The sequence below is a fragment of the Oncorhynchus mykiss genome, chromosome 13 (genome assembly GCF_013265735.2).
Source record: "Oncorhynchus mykiss isolate Arlee chromosome 13, USDA_OmykA_1.1, whole genome shotgun sequence".
Lineage (NCBI taxonomy): Eukaryota > Metazoa > Chordata > Actinopteri > Salmoniformes > Salmonidae > Oncorhynchus > Oncorhynchus mykiss.
The window spans coordinates 22,290,704-22,311,148 of record NC_048577.1 but is presented as its reverse complement, the minus strand read 5'-3'; the positions used below and the strand labels follow the sequence as shown (position 1 = coordinate 22,311,148).

Sequence of the window (20,445 nt, the reverse complement as noted above, 5' to 3'; positions counted from 1 at the left end):
AGAGCTTTTGTGCAGAATCCACTGCGGTTTTTCGGGTGCAATGTTTATGGTCAAGTTGCAGCAGTTTGAAGGAGGGAGATTCCAAGATTTGGGAAGTGTGCAGGAGGGCATGGGATGGAGGATTGTGTCATTTTGGTGGATAACATTGTGTGTGTTAACTGTAGGGGTGCCCATGTTGCTGGGGATCAGAAGTGTCCGGTGCGAGAGAGGGAGGTTGAGGTGGCTACAGTCAGAGTATTGCAGAAAGTGTGGTATGCTGAGGTAGTGAAGAAAGTAGAGGATGATTCAAGGGTGAGGGATCCTGAGAAGATCCCTTTGAGTAGTAGATCTGTGTCAGCACAGAGGGATAGGCCAACGAGTGACATGCTTCAGTAAGGTTGACTTCAAAGCAATGTAGCGATGTACTTCATAGCAATGTACTTCAATCAACTGTACCGCTGAAATGAAATGTCAATCACAGAAAACAGATGTGGTAGCAGCTGTAGAGAAGTATTTGGGTATGCCAGATTTGACTTTAGAATAGTTTTATTTATTTATTTTTTACTTCAGGAGAGTTACAGGGTGTGTTGAGTGGTGGTGTTCCGTCCTCCCAGGCCATTCGCATGGTGTAGGAGTAGATAGGGTAGTGGAATTGAGTGGAATTGGGTAGTGGCGTTTTAATGAATGTATGACTAGTTTTGAATTATTATTTTTTGTGTGTATGTGTGGCAGGTAGCATAGTGGTTAAAGCATTGGGGCAGTAACCAAAAAGGTTGTGAGTTTGAATCCCCGAGCTGACAAGGTAAAAATCTGTTGTTCTGCCCCTAAACAAGGCACTGTTCCTAGGCTGTCATTGTAAATAAGAATTTGTTCTTAACTGACTTGCCTTGTTAAATAAAAAAAAATATTATAATGGATTTATAGTTGGGGGCGGTAATGCAGTATATTGGATCCCACCTGCTGTTAAACTCAGAAGACGAAGATGGTGTATGCATTATCTTGGCAAAGGATAAAATGCTCACTAACAGGGATATAAACTAATGTGTGCAGTTGTTGTTTTTTTTTGCGATTTGTGCGTATGGAAACTTTCTAGGATATTTTATTTCAGCTCATGAAACATGGGAATAACACTTATGTGTTGCGTTTGTTTTAGTATAATTTTTTTTAACGTGTTGAACTGTTTTGAATTATGTGCTTCACTAGTGTTGCGTGTCATGTGTAAACATGGCAAGAATTGCATAAAAAGGTATGACGACGCTGACGCTTGAGTTTACTTCCGGTGCATTTCTTCGGGTCAGTTTGGACGTGTGCTGCTAGCAGAAAAATGGCCTTAGACAAGCAAAATGAAGGAAAAATATTGCCTATGGATGAGAATAAAGAAAATACAACGGAAGATGGAATAGGACTGGAGAGTATCCTTTCTAAAGCTATAAACCTGACCCGGGACCAATATGTCATTTTGCGACACCAGTATTTTTTGGTGGAGGTGGGCTTGCCTAACTAACGTTAGTTAGCTAACGTGATGCCGGAAGGCTAGCGCTACGTGTCCTTAGAAAAGCGGTTTACAGATGTTTTCATTAGAATATTGCTAAAATAATGTTTAAGTAAATTAACATTGTCAACCTGCTACATCCATCACATAATGCAAATCCACTGCTAAAGTATATTTACTGTGATCTTTTCTCATGCGCCACTGTGTATGTAACGTTAGCTAGCTATAGGTTCCTGTGTGAATGTAGTAGACTGGCCCTTAACGCAGACTTCCAGTTCTCCAGATCATCAAGGATTCCCAGCAACAACATGGCTTGCGACACGGGGATTATCAAAGATACAGGTGAGATTGAGGACTGGACTATGACAGCGAATGGGAGTTTGACAATCATAGACTATATCTTATGTTGGCTCATAGTTACACACTGTAAAATTCACCCATCTCTTTCTCTCTGTCCTAGGGGATACTGCTCCCGGCGCTTGCGTCGTCTGCGCAAGACCCTGGGCTTCAAGTGCGGCAACAGGCACAAGTTCACTGGGAAGAAAGTGACTGTCGAGATGCTCTCTGACAACCGGTACTCTGACAACAGGTAATAGCACCCGATCCCGTTCTTACAACAGTATTAAAGTACAACTGGATTTACAATCCAAATACTTCATGCATGATGTGCATGAAAGCTGCCGGCAACCATCATTTGGTTCTAGAACTACAATGAAAATACTCATAATGCAAAATAGCAGCCAGCACTAAAGTTGGTCCAAGTCCCTTGAATATAACAAATCCTCTTTTTAGGTATCTACTGCTGGTACTGATGGAGGCTGAGCGGGCGTGGAGCTACGCCATGCAGCTGAAGCAGGAGGCCAACACAGAGCCCCGCAAGCGCTTCCACCTGCTGTCCCGCCTGCGGAAGGCTGCCAAACATGGAGAGAGGCTGGAGAAGCTGTGTGAGAGCCCTCGTGTGGATGCCAAGACCAAACTGGAAGCACAGGTAGGCTAATAGGTAGGCTAATGCCCTGATCTGGAGAGTCAGTGACTTTCCCTATTGTTTCACCTTCATTTACTTCAACATGTGGTTCAAATTCTGCGCAAGTGAAGTAACAATTTAACTGAAACTAATATTTAAAGACAAATATTTATCAGTTGAGGAACCAACAGTCTAGGCAGCTGGGCGTGTCCTTGAGGAAAGAGCGCCTCAGGGCCCTGTCTTTCTAACCTAGCGGAAATAGCTGCTGATGACCTCTGAATTAATAATAATGAATGCAACTTGTCTGCAGGCCTACACCTCCTACCTGAGTGGCATGGTGCGCTTTGAGCTGCAGGAGTGGAAGGCTGCCATGGAGGCCTTCAACAAGTGCAAGTGAGTCTGACCCTACTATGCTACGTAAAGGCCGTGGTGTGGCCCCTTTTTTGATTGCTGAGCTTTTGATCTAGCGTATTAAGATAATTTCACATGGGGCAAATGAGGCCTCAAGAATATAGGCTACATTGTATGTTGACAGATGTCAAGTTGTCTGTTTACAAGATGTAACTACCTACGTGTAAGACGTGTGCTTAACATATCCAAACACATTCAGCATATAGCTGTGTTCTCGGACCACCATCTTGCTACTTATGAACGATAGAAAATTCCATGTGTCTGTATTGTAACCTCTCTCAGGACCATCTATGAGAAGCTGGCCAGTGCCTTTACTGAGGAGCTGGCAGTGCTGTATCACCAGCGTGTGGAGGAGATCTCACCCAACATCCGTTATTGTGCTTACAACATAGGTAGGCGACACATGCATCCCGTCGCTCAGATTGACAGTGGATTGCACTTTCATTTGCATTCACACCTCTCATATCGAGAGAATCACATACACCTCCGTAAAAAAGTTTGGGGTCACTTAGAAATGTCCTTTTTTTTTAAAGAAAAAACTTCACATTTATTAGAAATACACTATAGACATTGTTAATGTTGTACGGAAAGGCAAATCTAAGTTTGAGGTGTTCGGATCACAAAGGACATTCGTGAGATGCAGAAAAGATGCTGGAGGAGTGCTTGATGCCATCTGTCAATAATGGTGGAGGCAATGTGATGGTCTGGGGGTGCTTTGGTGGTGATAAAGTGGGAGATTTGCAAAGGGTCAAATGGATCTTGAAGAAGGAAGGCTATCACTCCATTTTGCAACGCCATGCCATACCCTGTGGACGGCGCTTAATTGGAGCCAATTTCCTCCTACAGCAGGACAATGACCCAAAGCACAGCTCCAAACTATGCAGTAACTATTTAGGGAAGAAGCAGTCAGCTGTTATTCTGTCTATAATGGAGTAGCCAGCACAGTCACTGGATCTCAACCCTATTGAGTGGTTGTGGGAGCAGCTTGACTGTATGGTATGTAAGAAGTGCCCTTCAAGCCAATCCAACTTGTGAGAGGTGCTTCAGGAAGCATGGTGCGAAATCTCTTCAGATTACCTCAACAAATTTAGAATGCCTAAGGTCTGCAAGGCTGTAATTGCTGCAAATAGAGGATTCTTTGACGAAAGCAAAGTTTGAAGGACACAATCATTATTTGTCACCTTGTCAACGTCTTGACTATATTTCCTATTAATTTTGCAACTCATTTCATGTATGTATTCATGGAAAACAAGGACATTTCTAAGTGACCCCAAACTTTTGAATGGAAGTATATGCATTCTACTGCTTCTCTCTTTCCCACACACACAACTCATTCCTGTTCATTTGACTGGTCCTGAACAACCCTACTCCCCTCTGACTCCAGGTGACCAGAACGCCATGAATGAGTTGATGCAGATGAGGCTGAGTGCAGGAGGAGGAGGGGGCATGATGGCTGAGAAACTAGAGGTCAGTGTGTGGTGTCCTACTAACTACTAATTTACTACTGGAAAGGTAGGGACAGATGTATGGCCCTACATCTATATTTTACTTGTTAGTGCAGAGAGAATCACTTTGTTCCATTGTCCATACTGTTATACCACTTAGAATGCAGGCCCAAGACATTGCTCTCTTTATCAGTAGTAGGCTAGTGTGGATGTTGGAACAGACCTGTCTTATGTAGCATACTGTTGAATGATTATGGTATTGTTCCAGGCCCTGATCACACAGACGAGAGCCAAGCAGGCAGCCACCATGAGCGAGGTGGAGTGGCGAGGCCGAACGGTGCCCGTCAAGATCGACAAGGCCCGCATCTTCCTGCTGGGCCTGGGAGACAACGAGGCCGCCATCGCCCAGGTCAGTGACCTTACCAGGGTACTAGTCACATTATCACACTGCTGAGCCAAAGCAGAACTTGACTGTTCTGGTTTCGCATCTACCGCAGTTGCTAGAAAGGAGGATGTGATAATAAAATATCAGAGCCGGCACAGTACGATTCAGGTCAGCACGGTAGTGTTAAAAGGAGGGCTCGACATTAACGCTTGTCTTCTTGTCTGGGACAAGCGACAACAACAAGTCGGACAAGCAGAATATAGATTTGTTGTCCGGCTGGACAAATAATTTGCACGTCAAACAATTGCTCAGATTCAAATTGAATCTAAGCGTCTTCTAGATGTGTTGTCTCGCGCACCGTTTTCCCGAACTCTGCAGAGAGCATCTGAGTAGAAATATTGTATTGCGTTGACAGGCACGAGCTGTCTTTCAATCACCCGCGGTTGCAAGGTGCACTTTTTGAGATCACCCTGTGAGCATTGGTTTATTCCTTGCTAGCTAGTGAGTTGTTTGCCCAGTTGTTTTTGGTCAGCAAACAGGGTTCGTACGGTCAGGAAAACATGTGCATTACCTGTGTGCAAGTGGGCCGTTGCCCGAGAGCGATGGAGACATGACAGCATGTAGCCTATAAAATAATGATAGACAACAGACTAACTAGTGAGGGAAATTCTGTTAAACCCTACTAATGTTCTTTGCCTCTTCCGACATGCTTATCAGTCACCTTTTTTTGGCTTACGGTGTTACATGCCTTTTTATTTGGGGGGGGGACCAGTAACTTGAGCTTTCAGACAAGTCAAGAAACTATCCAACTGACAAGTGGCTTAACGTTAATGTCAAGCCCTGAAAAGGGTTTTGCTGTTCTGCTTGGACACCCCTGCTTCATTATAGGCTAGTGTGAAGTAGCTATGGGGCCAGTAGCAAACTTATGAGCCTAGTGTACAAGGATGCCTTATGAACTCGAGAATCTGTTTGTGAACAGGGGTTTAGTGGCGCAGCCTAGTCGGTGCTCTTTCTTTAGCAGTATCAAGCCGTTATCAACCAGTCTGTAGTGAGAGGTTACCCTAAAGGCAGGTCGAGAGCCCCAACGGTGGCTATCGTCTCGTGTCGTTCACCTTGGGTCTCAGTAGGTGGCGTTCACTCCACTACAGCTCACTGACAGGTGTCTCTTGTCAGACTCTGCTTACCTTCCCTGTCGGTCTTCCTGTCGACCTTCCTCTTCCACCCTGCGGCCACATCAGTCACACCCACCTGCACTTGGCTCTGGCATGCTGCCGCTCGTGCTGTCAAACTGCATTCCATGCATATCAACTCACATGGCTACACCCATCAGCCCTAGTGTCTATGGACAGACTAGCATCGGAGCGAAATGGTTATCAGTTTGGGAGTGGGACCATCGTTTCTGTTAGATGTAATTGTTGTGCTTACACTTTTGAAGTAGGGCTGAATTTGGGTCTGGTCATAAATTACCCTCATACCTGTCCACAACCAGTTGTATCCAAATTAGCTTTTTGAGTTGAGGGTTAACATTTCATGCACTTTGATCTATAATTGACATGTCAGTCAATGATTCTGTTACGTTTATGGGAAGGTACCATTTTGATGTGAGGAACACAAGGGTTCAGAACCAGTTGGACTGTAATACCCCCCCCCCCCCCCCCCCCCCTATGGCTGCCTCTACTTCTACACTCCCCTTTTATCTACCTCAGTTGTCTAAAGTTATGCCCATTTTATACAGAGAAATTGCTATAGTAGACAATGTAACCAATCACAACCCTCCTTTTACTTGTGTCATTGCACATCCTGCAAATCACCAGTAGAGTGACAATTTTGAATCCATTTTCACATTCACTATGTTGGTAATGCTTACAAACTCTAAAAGTAGCATTGATCCCACTCTGATATGCCTGTGGAGTATATTATGTTCAACAATTTATATATAATATCTAAACATTTCAATATTCATGTTTCTATATTTCAATATTCATAAATGTATGAACATTAAAATACTATTTCAGAGCAAGCGGTAGAGCTTCATTTGACATGTGTTTTTGCTTTGTAGCACACAAATGAAACATTATGGAATCTTAAAGGGAGGCCTAGGTAAGGTCAAAATGTCATATGGCAACTATTTTATTATTTCTCATTTCTGCTTTTTATATTTGACATTTGTATCTGTCAACATTCCTTCCTCCAAAGGACTTCTGTGGGTTACATTTGTCTGGGTACGTGAGGAATCCCTCAACCATTCCAACAGAACTGCCATTTAAGGCCATGCGCAAGCCCTAGGGGACATACTGAAGAAGGATGCGCCATCCCTCTCTCTCTGAAAGCACAGAAGACACCAGACTGGTTCTCCCAGTCCTTTTAGGGGCTAGGCTTTGCCAGGGTGGTGGCACTGGTTGGTGTGTCACCACAAGACACCCTCCCTACATGCTGGATGGATAGGAGTGAATGTTACTTCATTGTCTGCCCACTACGAATTTGTGTTAAATGACAACGCTCACAGCTTTTCATTTTCATTATCTCCAGCACAGTAACATTTACATATGTGAAAATGGTGGATTTCTACTTTTTGTAGAAAAATATATTATGTTAACACATTCTACCCGATGACATTAAATGTTACATTTGAAAAACAGTGATTTTCAAACACAGATTCATGGTGACGTGGGGAGCAAGAAAATGCCATCCCTCTGGCTATAAACTTGTTAAATGATTATTTTTTTATCCACGGTAGGTTTCCATTCAATTGGCGGCAGAATTTGATGCGGATATTCCAAAATCCACAAAACGGACTTTGAAAAATCCGTGTGTGACGACGTAATGCACACAATGTACTTTCTCTCTTACGTTCATGTACCGGGAACAATGTTGAAAGTTAAATGTGTTTCCATCACATTTTCAACTGTCTCAAACTGTTGCGTTAAATAGCAAATGTCCCTACTCTGGTCAGATACACTGCGTCGGGTTGGGCGTAATCCAGATTTTCATAGTCCTACTGTTTCTGTACCATACCGGGGTATTCACAGAAGTGCACACAAGCGGCGCGAAATATTTAAAAAAGTTTAAGTAGTTAGACTTTTTTTTTTTTTTTTCGCACAACAATTTAGGCAACGGGGATGTTGATCACGGAAAGGATTGAATGTCTGTGCTGTAAACCAGAAGCGTGATCTTTACATCTAGCCGCCAGATGTCAAGTTAGCAAACCAAATGCATAGCTACAGCCCGTAGCGTTCTAATAGTTGTTGTTCTAAGCAGGGGCGTAGCGTGCACCCTCGTACACATAATAAACATGTAAACAATGGGTGCGTGCTATGCCCCTGTTTTAAAACGAAATCTAAGATGTGTCCAAATTATGTCCAGCTAAGATCTCCGGCAGATGCATTTGGTTCGCTTTTTCTTTTGACCGGTGTTCAAATCATACCGCCGGTATGTCGAAATACCCCGGTACACTGTCTAACCGGTATACCGCCCAAGCCTAGCAGTGCGGGTAGGCTACTTAACATGACGCAATTAAGAGCTCGAATATCTTTATTGTCAAATGGCAGTCGAGCATCGATCAGCATGTCGCCAGAATAAGTCCCTCAATTTATTGGAAAGGGGCATCAGCATCACCGTGCACTTTCACCACCCTGTGAAATTAATCGGAAATGATAAACTGCCTAGTTTACTAAACTGCATTGTTTCCCGGAGTTGGAGTGGGACGACCACATGCCATATCATCTCGTGACTCCAGTATAATGATTTCAATGTCAATATTTGTGCATTTTAAGGAGTTTCCGCCACCATTTCTCACACAATTAATTTTACAGACACAAAAAGATCCCACCATGTCAAATGAACTCTATCTTTCAGCATATATAAAGTTGTACTGAAACCATCATCGGTTTCAACACAGCTGTTGTGATTTAAAAATATATATATTTATACAGTTACTTTACCTGCATAACTGGATGGAAACGTGCTGAAGGGTACGCATTTTTTAGGATATTTTTATATTTTTAAGCACATCCATATAAATGTGCCGTTTTCAAATATGTAGACACTGGTATGGTGCTGGAGATGAGGAATTGGAGGTTAAAAAGTGGCAGAATTGTCAATTGTTAAGTAGAACGCTCCCAATCATTCCCCGCCATGTTTTAGCACTTAAATAATTTTGAGGCATCTTATCCTCGGATGAATCGGTGTACATGCTTGAGACATAGTAAATCTCAGAGGATTCGCCAGTGTCTTCTCTTTAGCTGACAAAAACACAAGCAATCATTAGTCAGCAGGTGAATATATAACAAACATTTTATTAGCAATTTTTTAAAAATTTAACATGGTCACTGCTAGGACGTTCTAACTAGGACATATGAGTCATTGACGATACTTTTAATCTTTCTGACTAATCTTTTAAAACGACTGTTTATGTAAAAATGTCAATCTAAACCAGAACACTTGGCTGCCTCCCAAACCTGCAAGTTAGCCTACTGTAACGTACACAATAAGCCTGTGTTAAATCTTGGGTGACAATAAAGAACAAGGCTTCTCTTTCACATCGGTCCTGAGCTACAGTAACTCTAGGAATGTACCTCCTACAGGAATGTCTACAGCAGCCTGCTCTGCTGCATACTTGTCTCTCCCAGTCACAGCCTTACCCCAAGACCTACTTTTACACTAATATTTGCATGATTTAATCTGATTGGTACCGTAAGCAAGGCTCTAACAGGCAACCATTTCAAGTATGAGCACACGTGTGAGTAAAATGCTGCCGTAGGTATTTCCGCAGCACAGGGATAGGGAAGATCTCTCTTACTTATGCCTCACGTCCTCTATCCTCATGTCCTTCTCAATACCCATTGGAGAAGATCAGGGGAGGTATATATGACATACAATATAAATTCATATTTCCATATTTCTACTGGATCACCATTTTTCCCCCACAGGCAGCCAATGAGGAGACCAAGGAACGTCTGTACGAGACCCTACTAGCCGAGTGCCGAGACACCATCCAGGCGGTGAGAGAGGAGCTGAAAACTGAAGCGGTAAGTATGACTGACTGACACTGTAAGAGTTACAGACTGACAAATTTGAGGTTACAGACATGACAGTTAGGGTTACGGACTGACACATTTGAAGTTACACACATGACAGTTAGGGTTACGAACTGACCGGGGTTCACATTGATACTTGGGTTTACTGACCTGACATAGTAAAGTTCATAGGATAAACAGTAACGTGAGTAGAAGGGTCAAGGACTGTACCAGACCCTGTCACTATCTGTCTATGGCTAAATGCTCCCTGACTTCTCAACTCTGCAGAAGCAGCGAGAGAGATCTGATGAAGCCAGTGGAAAGGTGTCCAACCTGCAGTTCCTGCACAGGTAAGAGAGGTCATTCTGTCTGACATTTTGTCAGAGGATGCGAGGCGACCCGATCTCCTCACCACATCCTCAACTGTATTGGAGAATGTATCTCCCCTCAGACTGTCTTCTCCAATGCGTTTTGAGAAGATGAGAAATGCAAGCAAATAAGAGCCTATCTGTACATGGGATCAGTCTTTGACCTGTGTTTGTGTGTTGTGTGTGTGTGTGTGTGTCCCTCCATAGCTACCTGACCTACATCAAGCTGTGGACGGTGGTGAAGAGGAACGAGAGCATGGCCCACATGCTGCAGGCCAAGCTGAAGGAGCCGCAAACGGACGAGAACAAAAGGGGCCCTCGCCCCCAGGACCTTATCCGTCTCTACGACATCATCCTCCAGGTACAAACACACACCTGGGTCGTATTCAGTAGCCACAAGACGGAAGGAAACAACTTTTTTTTTGTTTTTCTGTTGAAAAATGTTTTGCTGTTGTGTGCACTAATGAATACACCTCTGATAACACAACACAATGTAACATTATGTCTGGCACGTTCCAAATGTCTGTCCTTGTCATCTCATAACGTTACACTAATTGATAGTGAAACTGAATGGTTTGATATTTTCCTGCTTCATAACCACAAAACATCCAAACCATTCGTGGAGTTGGAGAAAGTTCAAATACCTCTATTTACTCAGCATACCCAGGGTCAAGTCCAAAAACTATACTGAACAGAAATATAAACGCAACATGTAAAGTGGTTTCATGAGCTTAAATAAAAGATCCCAGAAATGTTCCATATGCACAACAAGCTTATTTTTCTCACATTTTGAGTACAAGTTTGTTTACATCCCTGTAAGTGAGCATTTGGCCGAACATCCACCCGACAGGTGTGGTAGATCAATAAGCTGATTAAACAGCAGGATCATTACACAGATGCACCTTGTTCTGCGGACAATAAAAGGCTAGTCTAAAATGTTCCGTTTTGTCACAACACAATGCCGCAGATGTCTCAAGTTTTGAGAGAGCATGTAATTGGCATTCTTACTGCAGGAATGTCCACCAGAGATGTTGCCAGAGATTAGAATGTTCATTTCTTTACCATAAGCCACCTCCAACGTCACTTTAGAAAATGTGTCAGTATAGGCAACCTGCCTCACAACCACAGACCCCGTGTAACCAGCCCGGGACTTCCACAGCCGACGTCTTCACCTGCGGGATCGTCTGAGGGGGCCCGCCATTCAACCCTAATGTTAAGCCCGTAGAAATAGGATGTTTCTTTCTGACTCGTTCTATTTCCATGGTTAAGCCTCTACCCGTGAGTCAGCTTATCCTTGTTGATGTTGCCTCATGACTGTTTCTACAGAGTCTGGCTGAGCTGTCCTCCCTGCAGGGCCTGGAGGAAGATCACACGTTCCAGAAGGAGGTGGCCCTCAAGATGCTGGTCTACAAGGCCTACAGGTCAGAGCTCACACCACGGAGGTCACGCACTGTGCGCACACACCTTCCACACACGCATTCCCACAGGTGTCTCTTCAAAGCCTTGATGTATAAGCTAGTAAAGAAATGTTGTGAACTGTGTGTTATCACACACACTTACTTGCTGGCTTGACCCCTGCCATTTAGCTGTTTCTGATCCGCCTCGGGCCAGAACAGAAGCGTACACACCAGTCACTAACGTCCCCGCTTTCTCTCTCTCCCCCCAGGTGTTTCTTCATAGCCCAGTCGTACGTGCTGGTGAAGAAGTGGAGCGAGGCTCTGGTCCTGTATGAGCGGGTCCTGAAGTACGCCAAGGAGGTCCAGTCCAAGGCTAAGAGCCTCAACAACAGCCTGAAGGTATCAGACACTGACTGTGGATAGTGTGTAAACGTCTGCTTTAACATGCAGGCTAACTGCCAAAATAAAGGAAACACCAACATATTCTTTAATAGGGCGTTGGGGCAACACGAGTCACAACGGCGTCAATGCGTGGCATAGATTCTGCAAGTGTCTGGAACTCTATTGGAGGGATGTGATACCATTCCCCCCCCGTGAGACATTCCATAATGTGGTGGTGGGAAACGCCGTCTCAGACGCCGCTCCAGATCACCCGTAAGTGTTTAATTGGGTTGATCTGGTGACTGAGACGGCCATGACGCGTGGTTTAAATCATTTTCATGCTCATCGACCCGTTCAGTGACCACTCGTGCCACCTGGATGGGGCCATTGTCATCCTATGGGGGCATAGCCATGATAGCCAAAATAATGGACTTCCCAGTATTTTTATACATGACCCTAAGCATAATTAACTCGGCACTGTGTGGTAGCACCTGTTTTCAATATACTTTGTATCCCTCATCTATTCAAGTGTTTCCATTATTTTGACTGTTACCTATATCTACAACTCATGCGTTGAAAAGCTTTGTCTGTCAAATACTATTCATGATATAGAATCAATTGGCTCTGTGTTTAAACCATGACAATATCCACAAAGTAGGTGTTCTATTATCTTTTTGAGGTGGGGGGTGTCTGTCATTGAAATGGATGCAGGTAGGTAAACATACGTGTTATTCATGATACTCTACTGTGGGACTGTCTAAAAGTGTCTTGGCCTAATGTTTTCTGTCTCCCTTGCCTAAAGGATCTGCCTGATGTGCAGGAGCTGATCACAGAGGTCAACGCTGAGAAATACTCGCTTCAGGCGGCAGCCATCTTAGGTGGGTACCTGACTTGCAAGGGCAGCCATTTTGTTTCTATAGGGTAATACCCTTACCTGGGTTAGGCAACTTTCTTTTTATTGACTTTTCTGCTCGACTTGTCATTGTTGTGACCTGACCGGTGTGTGTTTTGTAAGACTTGTGGTCTCTGGTTTATTTTGCCTGTGTTATGAAGCTGAGGGTGTGTGTTTGTATTTTAGACACGGAGGATGCTCCTGAAGCACCCTCTCAGCAGAAGGTGAAAGACAACACGGTAAGAACAATCAAAATTAGCCTCCCACATGAAAACAAAGTCTCACAGCTAACTACCCCCAATGTGCTTAGCCCTAACTCTAATCTCTCGTGGAGACATTCTGCGTGTAATTACGGTGTTTGGGTTTTTTGTCACTGGTTATTTGAACAAATCACGATTTCGCAGGTGTTAGCATCTTTTGAATTTTGGAAGGGGACATTCGGACGTAACTTGCAAAGAGAGGGTAGAGCTCCTCGTTCCACCCCTCATTCTAGCATTTCTTGATCTCTTAATGTTGACCCAGAACTTAATCTCGCTGCTGACCAATTACGTCAGACTTTAGTTCTGGGTTAACTCTGACTCCTCTGTACCTCTCAAGTTCCAGCCCGGCCACTTTCCGGGCTACTTTCAGATAATGTTGGAGTGAATGAGAAGTGTAGTGAATGCTACTGTGTGTTAGTTAGTTGTGCAGTAGTGAGAGGAAGTAGTGTTGGGAATAGGAGTGTGCCTACCACAGATCATTGCCTTACATGGACCAGTCTGTGGGAAAGAACACTCCCTGACCTGCCTCAGTCAATACAGGACAGAGCTGGAATGCTGCCTAGCAGACTGACATGGAAAAACTTCAATGTTTGGGTGAAATATCAGGCCTCTGCCAGACACGCTAAACTCAGCAAAAAAAGAAACGTCCTCTCATTGTCAACTGCGTTTTTTTTCAGCAAACTTAACATGTGTAAATATTTGTGTGAACATAAGATTCAACAACTGAGACACAAACTGAACAAGTTCCACAGACATGTGACTAACAGAAATGGAATTATGTGTCCCTGAACAAAAGTAACAGTCAGTATCTGGTGTGGCCATCAGCTGCATTAAGTACTTCAGTGCATCTCCTCTTCATGGACTGCACAGGATTTGCCAGTTCTTGCTGTGAGATGTTACCCCACTCTTCCACCAAGGCACCTGCAAGTTCCCAGACATTTCTGGAGGGAACGGCCCTAGCCCTCACCCTCCGATTCAACAGGTCCCAGACGTGCTCAATGGGATTGGGCACGTCTGGTATGTCAGAACACTGACATTCCTGTCTTGCAGGAAATCACGCACAGAACGAGCAGTATGGTTGGTGGCATTGTCATGCTGGAGGGTCATGTCAGGATGTGCCTGCAGGAAGGGTACCACATGAGGGAGGAGGATGTCTTCCCTATAACGCACAGCATTGAGATTGCCGGCAATGACGAGCTCAGTCCGATGATGCTGTGACACACCGCCCCAGACCATGACGGACCCTCCACCTCCAAATCGATCCCGCTCCAGAGTACAGGCCTCGGTGTAATGCTCATTCCTTTGACGATAAATGCGAATCCGACCATCACCCCTGGTGAGACACAACCGCGACTCGTCAGTGAAGAGCACTTTTTGCCAGTCATGTCTGGTCCAGCGCCGGTGGGTTTGTGCCCATAGGCGACATTGTTGCCGGTGGTGTCTGGTGAGGACCTGCCTTACAACAGTCCTACAAGCCCTCAGTCCAGCCACTCTCAGCCTATTGCGGACAGTTTGAGCACTGATGGAGGGATTGTGCGTTCCTGGTGTAACTCAGCGAGTTGTTGATGCCATACTGTACCTGTCCCGCTGGTGATGTTTCTTGCCCTGGCCACATGCAGTCCTCATGCCTCCTCGCAGCATGCCTAAGGCATGTTCACGCAGATGAGCAGGGACCCTGGGCATCTTTCTGTGTTTTTCAGAGTCAGTAGGAAGGCCTCTTTAGTGTCCTTAATTTTCATAACTGTGACTTTAATTGCCTACCGTCTGTAAGCTATTAGTGTCTTAACGACCATTCCACAGTTGTATGTTCATTAATTGCTTATGGTTCATTGAACAAGCATGGGAAACAGTGTTTAACCCTTTACAATGAAGATCTTTGAAGATATTTGGATGTTTATGAATTATCTTTGAAAGACAGGGTCCTGACGGGCATTTCTTGTTTATATGTCATTGGTTTGGTTTATATGCCACACAGGATTGCGTTTCACTCTTAAATCTGTTATAGAAATGTCATGCTGCTATCATGAGCAGTGCATGTCGACATGGCAGGTATTAGTCGTTCACTACTGAACCTAGTGCTGGTTCATGAAAAATGACCTGCATTGGAACCACAGCGTATGTTTTCTGCTAGCTGGCAGACTAGTCAAACCTTATGACAGGTTCAAGTCATTTACTTTTACCAGTCCCTCTTCTCCATCTAATTTGTCTACCCCTACCCCTTTTGGCTACCACCCCTCTCCATCCAGCCTCTGTGCGAGCGCCTGGAAACCTTCCACCTGGACCCCACCCTGGTGGGGAAGCAGCCCAACCTGGTCCAGTTCCCCCCTGACTTCCAGCCCATCCCCTGTAAGCCCCTCTTCTTTGACCTGGCACTCAACCATGTGGCCTTCCCACCCCTCGACGACAAGGTGGAGCAGAAGGGCAAGGGCGGCCTGACCGGCTACATCAAGGGCATCTTCGGCTTCGGCAGCTAAATCGAGTCCCAGACTTTGGTGAGGCCTTCAGGTTGGAAGCAACCAGATATTGATAAACAGGCTGAGTGGGTTTCTAGAAAACTGTCATCCATCTGAACTGTGGAGACATGGCACCCTGTTTCCTTATGTAGTAGACAATTTGGTCAAAAGTAGTGCACTGCGTAGGGTATAGAGCGCCATTTCGAAATCTACCAGTTTGAGACTTCATGTTCTAGAGGTTTCCTGCCTTGTTTGTGCCCTTCAACAACCCCCAACACACTTTTACAGAGGGAAATGAACCCAATTGACTTATCTTGAATTATTTTCATTTTCAACTCTTAAAAGCGTTTTCATGTACCCAGTCTCAATGTCAGTATACAGGAGGGAGGGAGAGTAAGTGTTGTATCAAACAGGAGAAACCGTATACATGCAGCCCACAGGGTAAATCCACGACCAAGCCGTGATGTCTAATAACACACTCATTTCTGATCGTGGTCCTACTGTCAGAATTCTATCACCTCTGTATTGCCTCCAATTTCTTATGACTTTAATATGTAGATTGTGAGAAGTTCTCAATTTAGAGAATAATGTATCCGTCTGTCTTGTCCTGCACGCCGTTGTGGAACCAATACATCTCTGCATGGTTGACAGTTAAAGTCAGACTAGACATCAGGATTGAAATGGTCCTGTTAATTTCCTTATACAACAATGGGGTTCAGTGGCCAATGACTTTATATTCGGTACAGGAAAGGACTCTTAACGTGTTTATATTCTCTAATGAATAGACTTTTTAAACCATTTGTAACTTCTGTGTGTGACAAAAGACAGAATGACCTTTGGGGTCAAAGGTGACTGCTTAGGATTCCTTTTCGCCTCGCCCCCGAAAGTCTGAGGCAGCATTCATGAACTTCTGTAAAAAAAAAAAAAAACAACCCTAGTATGTCTACAAATACAGTATTTTAGTACACACTACTTCATTGTATCAGTTAGCTCGTATTCCAACAGATTTTAAATGGGAGGGTGCGGCACCCTTTTTGGAGTGCCTGACACCTCTTCAGCTTTTCCAGTACCAAAGCCAGTTCTGTAATCAACAGTCTTTAGCTATTCAACGGACCTCACATTTGCATTTGCCTATGATGACTGTGTTCTCCACTACAGGTTGTCAATTTACCTTCTGTCCTCTCTTCAATCTAAGTCTTTGTTTTCTCTTTAATTCAGGGTGATAGAGGTCTTGTACCTTCTTATTTCAATGCGTTTTTTGTTTCCCAATGTGGTCATGTATTAATGAACAGGATTTGGGTCAGATGCATGTTGGGATGGTTTCACGCATCGTCACCCAAGATGCCCGAAAAATGATTTCTGTAAACATGATTTGAAAACTAAGTGGAGTATTGAAGAGAATTGTGACATGATGAATTATTTTCCAGACTTCTAATTAAAAAGAGACATTTGCGGCAAACGTGATCAGACTTTGTCCTTTTTTTCTCTCATGTCTAACTTCTAACTTGTTTCAAGATGTTATAACTTGGCTTTTTGTCATTTTCACTCACACCTTTTTTAAATTTGACTGATACTGACTTTATACTGTAGCTTAGCTTCAATTGACAACCTCTACTACACAGACTTTATAAATCTGCTATTATAATGACGTAATAAGGCACGAGGGGGTGTGTTTTACGGCTAATATACCACGGCTAAAGGCTGTTCTTAGGCGCAATGCGGAGTGCCCGGATACAGCCCTTAGCTGTTGTATGTAGGCCATAAACCACAAACCCCTGAGGTGCCTTATTTCTATAAAATGGTTACCAACTTAATTAGAGCAGTAAAAATAAACATGTTGTCGTACTCGTTGTATACGGTCTGATATGCCACGGCTGTCAGCCAATCAGCATTCAGGGCTTGAACCAGACTGTTTTATAGTAGTGCTTTTGGCACTCCCACAGTCTATTAGTGTAGTTTCATGATCATAGGCTCTTGTGTCAGGTGTGGGTGTGTGAGCAGCATGAGATGCCTGTGCTGGGTGTGTTTTTGTTCCAGGCAGATATAACTTTCAAAGCTAACCAGCGTCTTCCCACCACTTAACATTTTTCCCTTGATCCCTTCTCGGTAACTGACAGCTGGGCTCTGTCATCACGAGCCGATATGTGCCTTCCACCACGCACACTTCAGACCCCATCAAATGCATTCTAACGTCGTGGTATGGGCCATTTTGTGTGTGATAATAGGGCCATGATCAGGAATCATCAGTATGAGTAGATTATGATGTGCTGTCTGGTGAATCACTTTCTTTCTACTGTATGCATATCTATACAGGGTTATGTACTTCAATATAAAATGGCTAATCACAATCCTACTTGTGTACTAAATGAATGTGGTATTAGGCTAGATGTATTACACCTTCACTGTATACACACACGTTTGTTTTCCCATGCACTCTTACTGCAAAAGTGTTGCCATGGGAACCTTGAGGCTGGCAGCTTCTGGTGTTCCTTGTACTCCACACAACCGGTATAACAGCATGACAACTGAGTTTTCCTAGTGATTATGACAGTCATGTGGTATCTTAATTGACTTACCTGGCTAAATTGTAAAAAATGAAGGACAAATTCTTATTTACAATGACACCTAGGAACAGTGGGTTAACTGGTTTGTTCAGGGGCAGATCGACAGATTTTTACCTTGTCAGCTCGGGGATTCGATCTAGCAACCTTTCGATTACTGGCACAACGCTTTAACCACTAGGCTACCTGCTGCCCCAAATATAAAGAAATTGACAACCCTGCCCATTGAGAAAAGCAGCCATATTTTCCACCTCATGGCCGTTCTTGAGGAAGACTAATGGGCATTACCAAAACACCTCAGGATTAGCAAAAACAGTAACGGTAATTATCAATCAATGGGCAAATAATAGCTTGGTTAAACCAGACTGAACATGTGACATCAAGTAAAACAAATAATTCCTTTAATGGCCCAATGGCTGTTTGACAGGAGTAAAGTAAACCCTCCCCTAACCCAGACGACGCTGGGCCAATTGTGTGCCGCCCCATGGGTCTCCCGGTCACGGCCGGCTGCGATGGATCTCTAGTGGCACAGCTAGCGACTGCGATGTAATACCTTAGACCTATGCCCTCCCAAGCCCACCCATAGCTGTGGCACTGCCCAGTCATGAATTGATTTCAATTGACTGATTTCCTTGTATGAACTTAAACTCAATAAAAGTGTTGAAATTGTTGCATTTATATATATTTTTTCAGTAAGTCTAAGACAAATGAAACATTCAATACATCAAAAGTTCAGTAAATAACAGGTAACTAAATTAAATTAAGGCAAACTAGGCAGATCAAATAACATATATAGTACACCAAAATCAAAGACCATCAAAAGGAATGGGGGAAATCATCTATCAACAAAGAAAACATCTGAATGTCCTTTCGCAGTATGACATGGGGAAAGGAAAGATGAAGGGGATGTGGCTGGTGTTCCTCTTTCCTTTTAAGAACACTGATCTAGTGAAAGGACTTGGCATGTCCCTATATACTTGGAATGCTGTCACCTATCCGGTCCTCTGAAACCAGTTGTCATAAATTAAAGTCAAGGAAAGTTAACAATTTAGGACTGTTACACAGCTCTCTAACTGTTTCACAATTCAAATGGGTCTTATCCACAAGGTAGAATGTAGAATACAAATGAAGTGGTTGAAGTTTTCCCATGATCCATTTAGGCAAATTGTGCATTCATAAATTGGCGTCAACCTGTATGCCCTCCCACCTAGCATTTAGAATTACTTCAGGTGCCCCGCGGACCGTCAAAATGATTCTGCAATGATCATTGATTTGAAAAAAACACAATTTCCATCGCCATTTGTCACGATAGAAAATGGGACCGAGCATATAACCAATGTGTACGCTCTATCTGAATCTTACTCTCTTGCAATGGACGTCTCTAAGCCACATTCCTCTCCGTTCCCCATTGTTGATAAGCTTAGCAGAAACCCTCATCGTGACTGAACGTACAAGTCTTCCGTTTGGCAAACAAGGACATTATCAATGAATGAAGTATTTGTATGATTAAATATTTTGCAGTGGGCCTACTAGTTGAGATGTCCCTTGTCTTAGATCACTCCCCAAAAACAGTCATTCTAGGCCTCTATCCTGTTCCTTGTTGATTTCTGGTCAACCTATTGATGAGAGAATGAATAACTTTGATATCTGGTTTTATAAAGGTGCACAGTAGTCTTGTGTCCATAGCTAGGTAATTGAGGATAATGTCAAACTTTATTGTAGATTTGTGACAGGCCATCTCCAAGGGGGTCGTTTGACCCACTTCACAGTAGGGCTGTTTTTGGTTGCAGAAATGGCTTCTTGAAGACGTAAACTTTCATTTGTCTTAATTACAAACGTGTATGGGAACCATTAAATATGAATAAAAATGTTCAGTGATGAGCCTAGTTTAGTCAAGGAGAAAGCACTGAGCTATACGGGAAGGATCTTTCATGGATAGCCATGATTGGCTGAGGATAATGGTTGGGTTAACCATACAGACGGGTTGGTTGTGCGTTTACGTGTGAATTCTTAAAGAGATGGGTGGGGCTTAAGAGGGTGTGAACGATGCTGAATGGCCGTTCACAAAGAAGAGCTTTTTTAAAAATGTTCTCCTGAATGGGATAGCAAGTTTATCAACTTTCAAAGCAGCATAACTTTCTCATGTTTACTCAAACAGTGTATGAAAAACATTTTGAAGCTGAGTTTGTATAAAATGTTTAAAGAACTAAAGCAAAATCACTTACATTTGACATAATCCCCCATAGAGCGATCTGGTCACATTTGTGAAGCCCACTGTAAGGGATATGTACAAGCAAATGTATAGAACAGACCCAATTTTCTTATGGTATGTGTAAAAGAACATTTCTCTGTGGGATACATTCTAATATTCTGAACTTTGATTCAGAAAGATTTTTGTTGCTTTTTTAAAATCAATATAATACTTGGTAATTTATTGTTTTA

At 43.5% G+C, this 20,445-nt stretch overlaps 1 protein-coding gene across 1 annotated transcript; it reads left to right on the top strand.

The window, feature by feature from the left end:
- Positions 1-923: 923 nt before the first annotated feature.
- On the top strand, positions 924-16,906 carry LOC110485956 (signal recognition particle subunit SRP68). The gene is made up of 16 exons (XM_021557217.2): positions 924-1,391; positions 1,747-1,813; positions 1,932-2,060; positions 2,264-2,459; positions 2,746-2,828; positions 3,129-3,238; positions 4,231-4,313; positions 4,560-4,700; positions 9,605-9,703; positions 9,980-10,041; positions 10,267-10,420; positions 11,386-11,480; positions 11,726-11,855; positions 12,640-12,715; positions 12,916-12,968; positions 15,236-16,906. Exons 1-16 carry the CDS (start codon positions 1,304-1,306, stop codon positions 15,461-15,463), a joined length of 1,794 nt encoding a protein of 597 aa, XP_021412892.1. The 5' UTR covers positions 924-1,303; the 3' UTR covers positions 15,464-16,906.
- Positions 16,907-20,445: the final 3,539 nt, after the last annotated feature.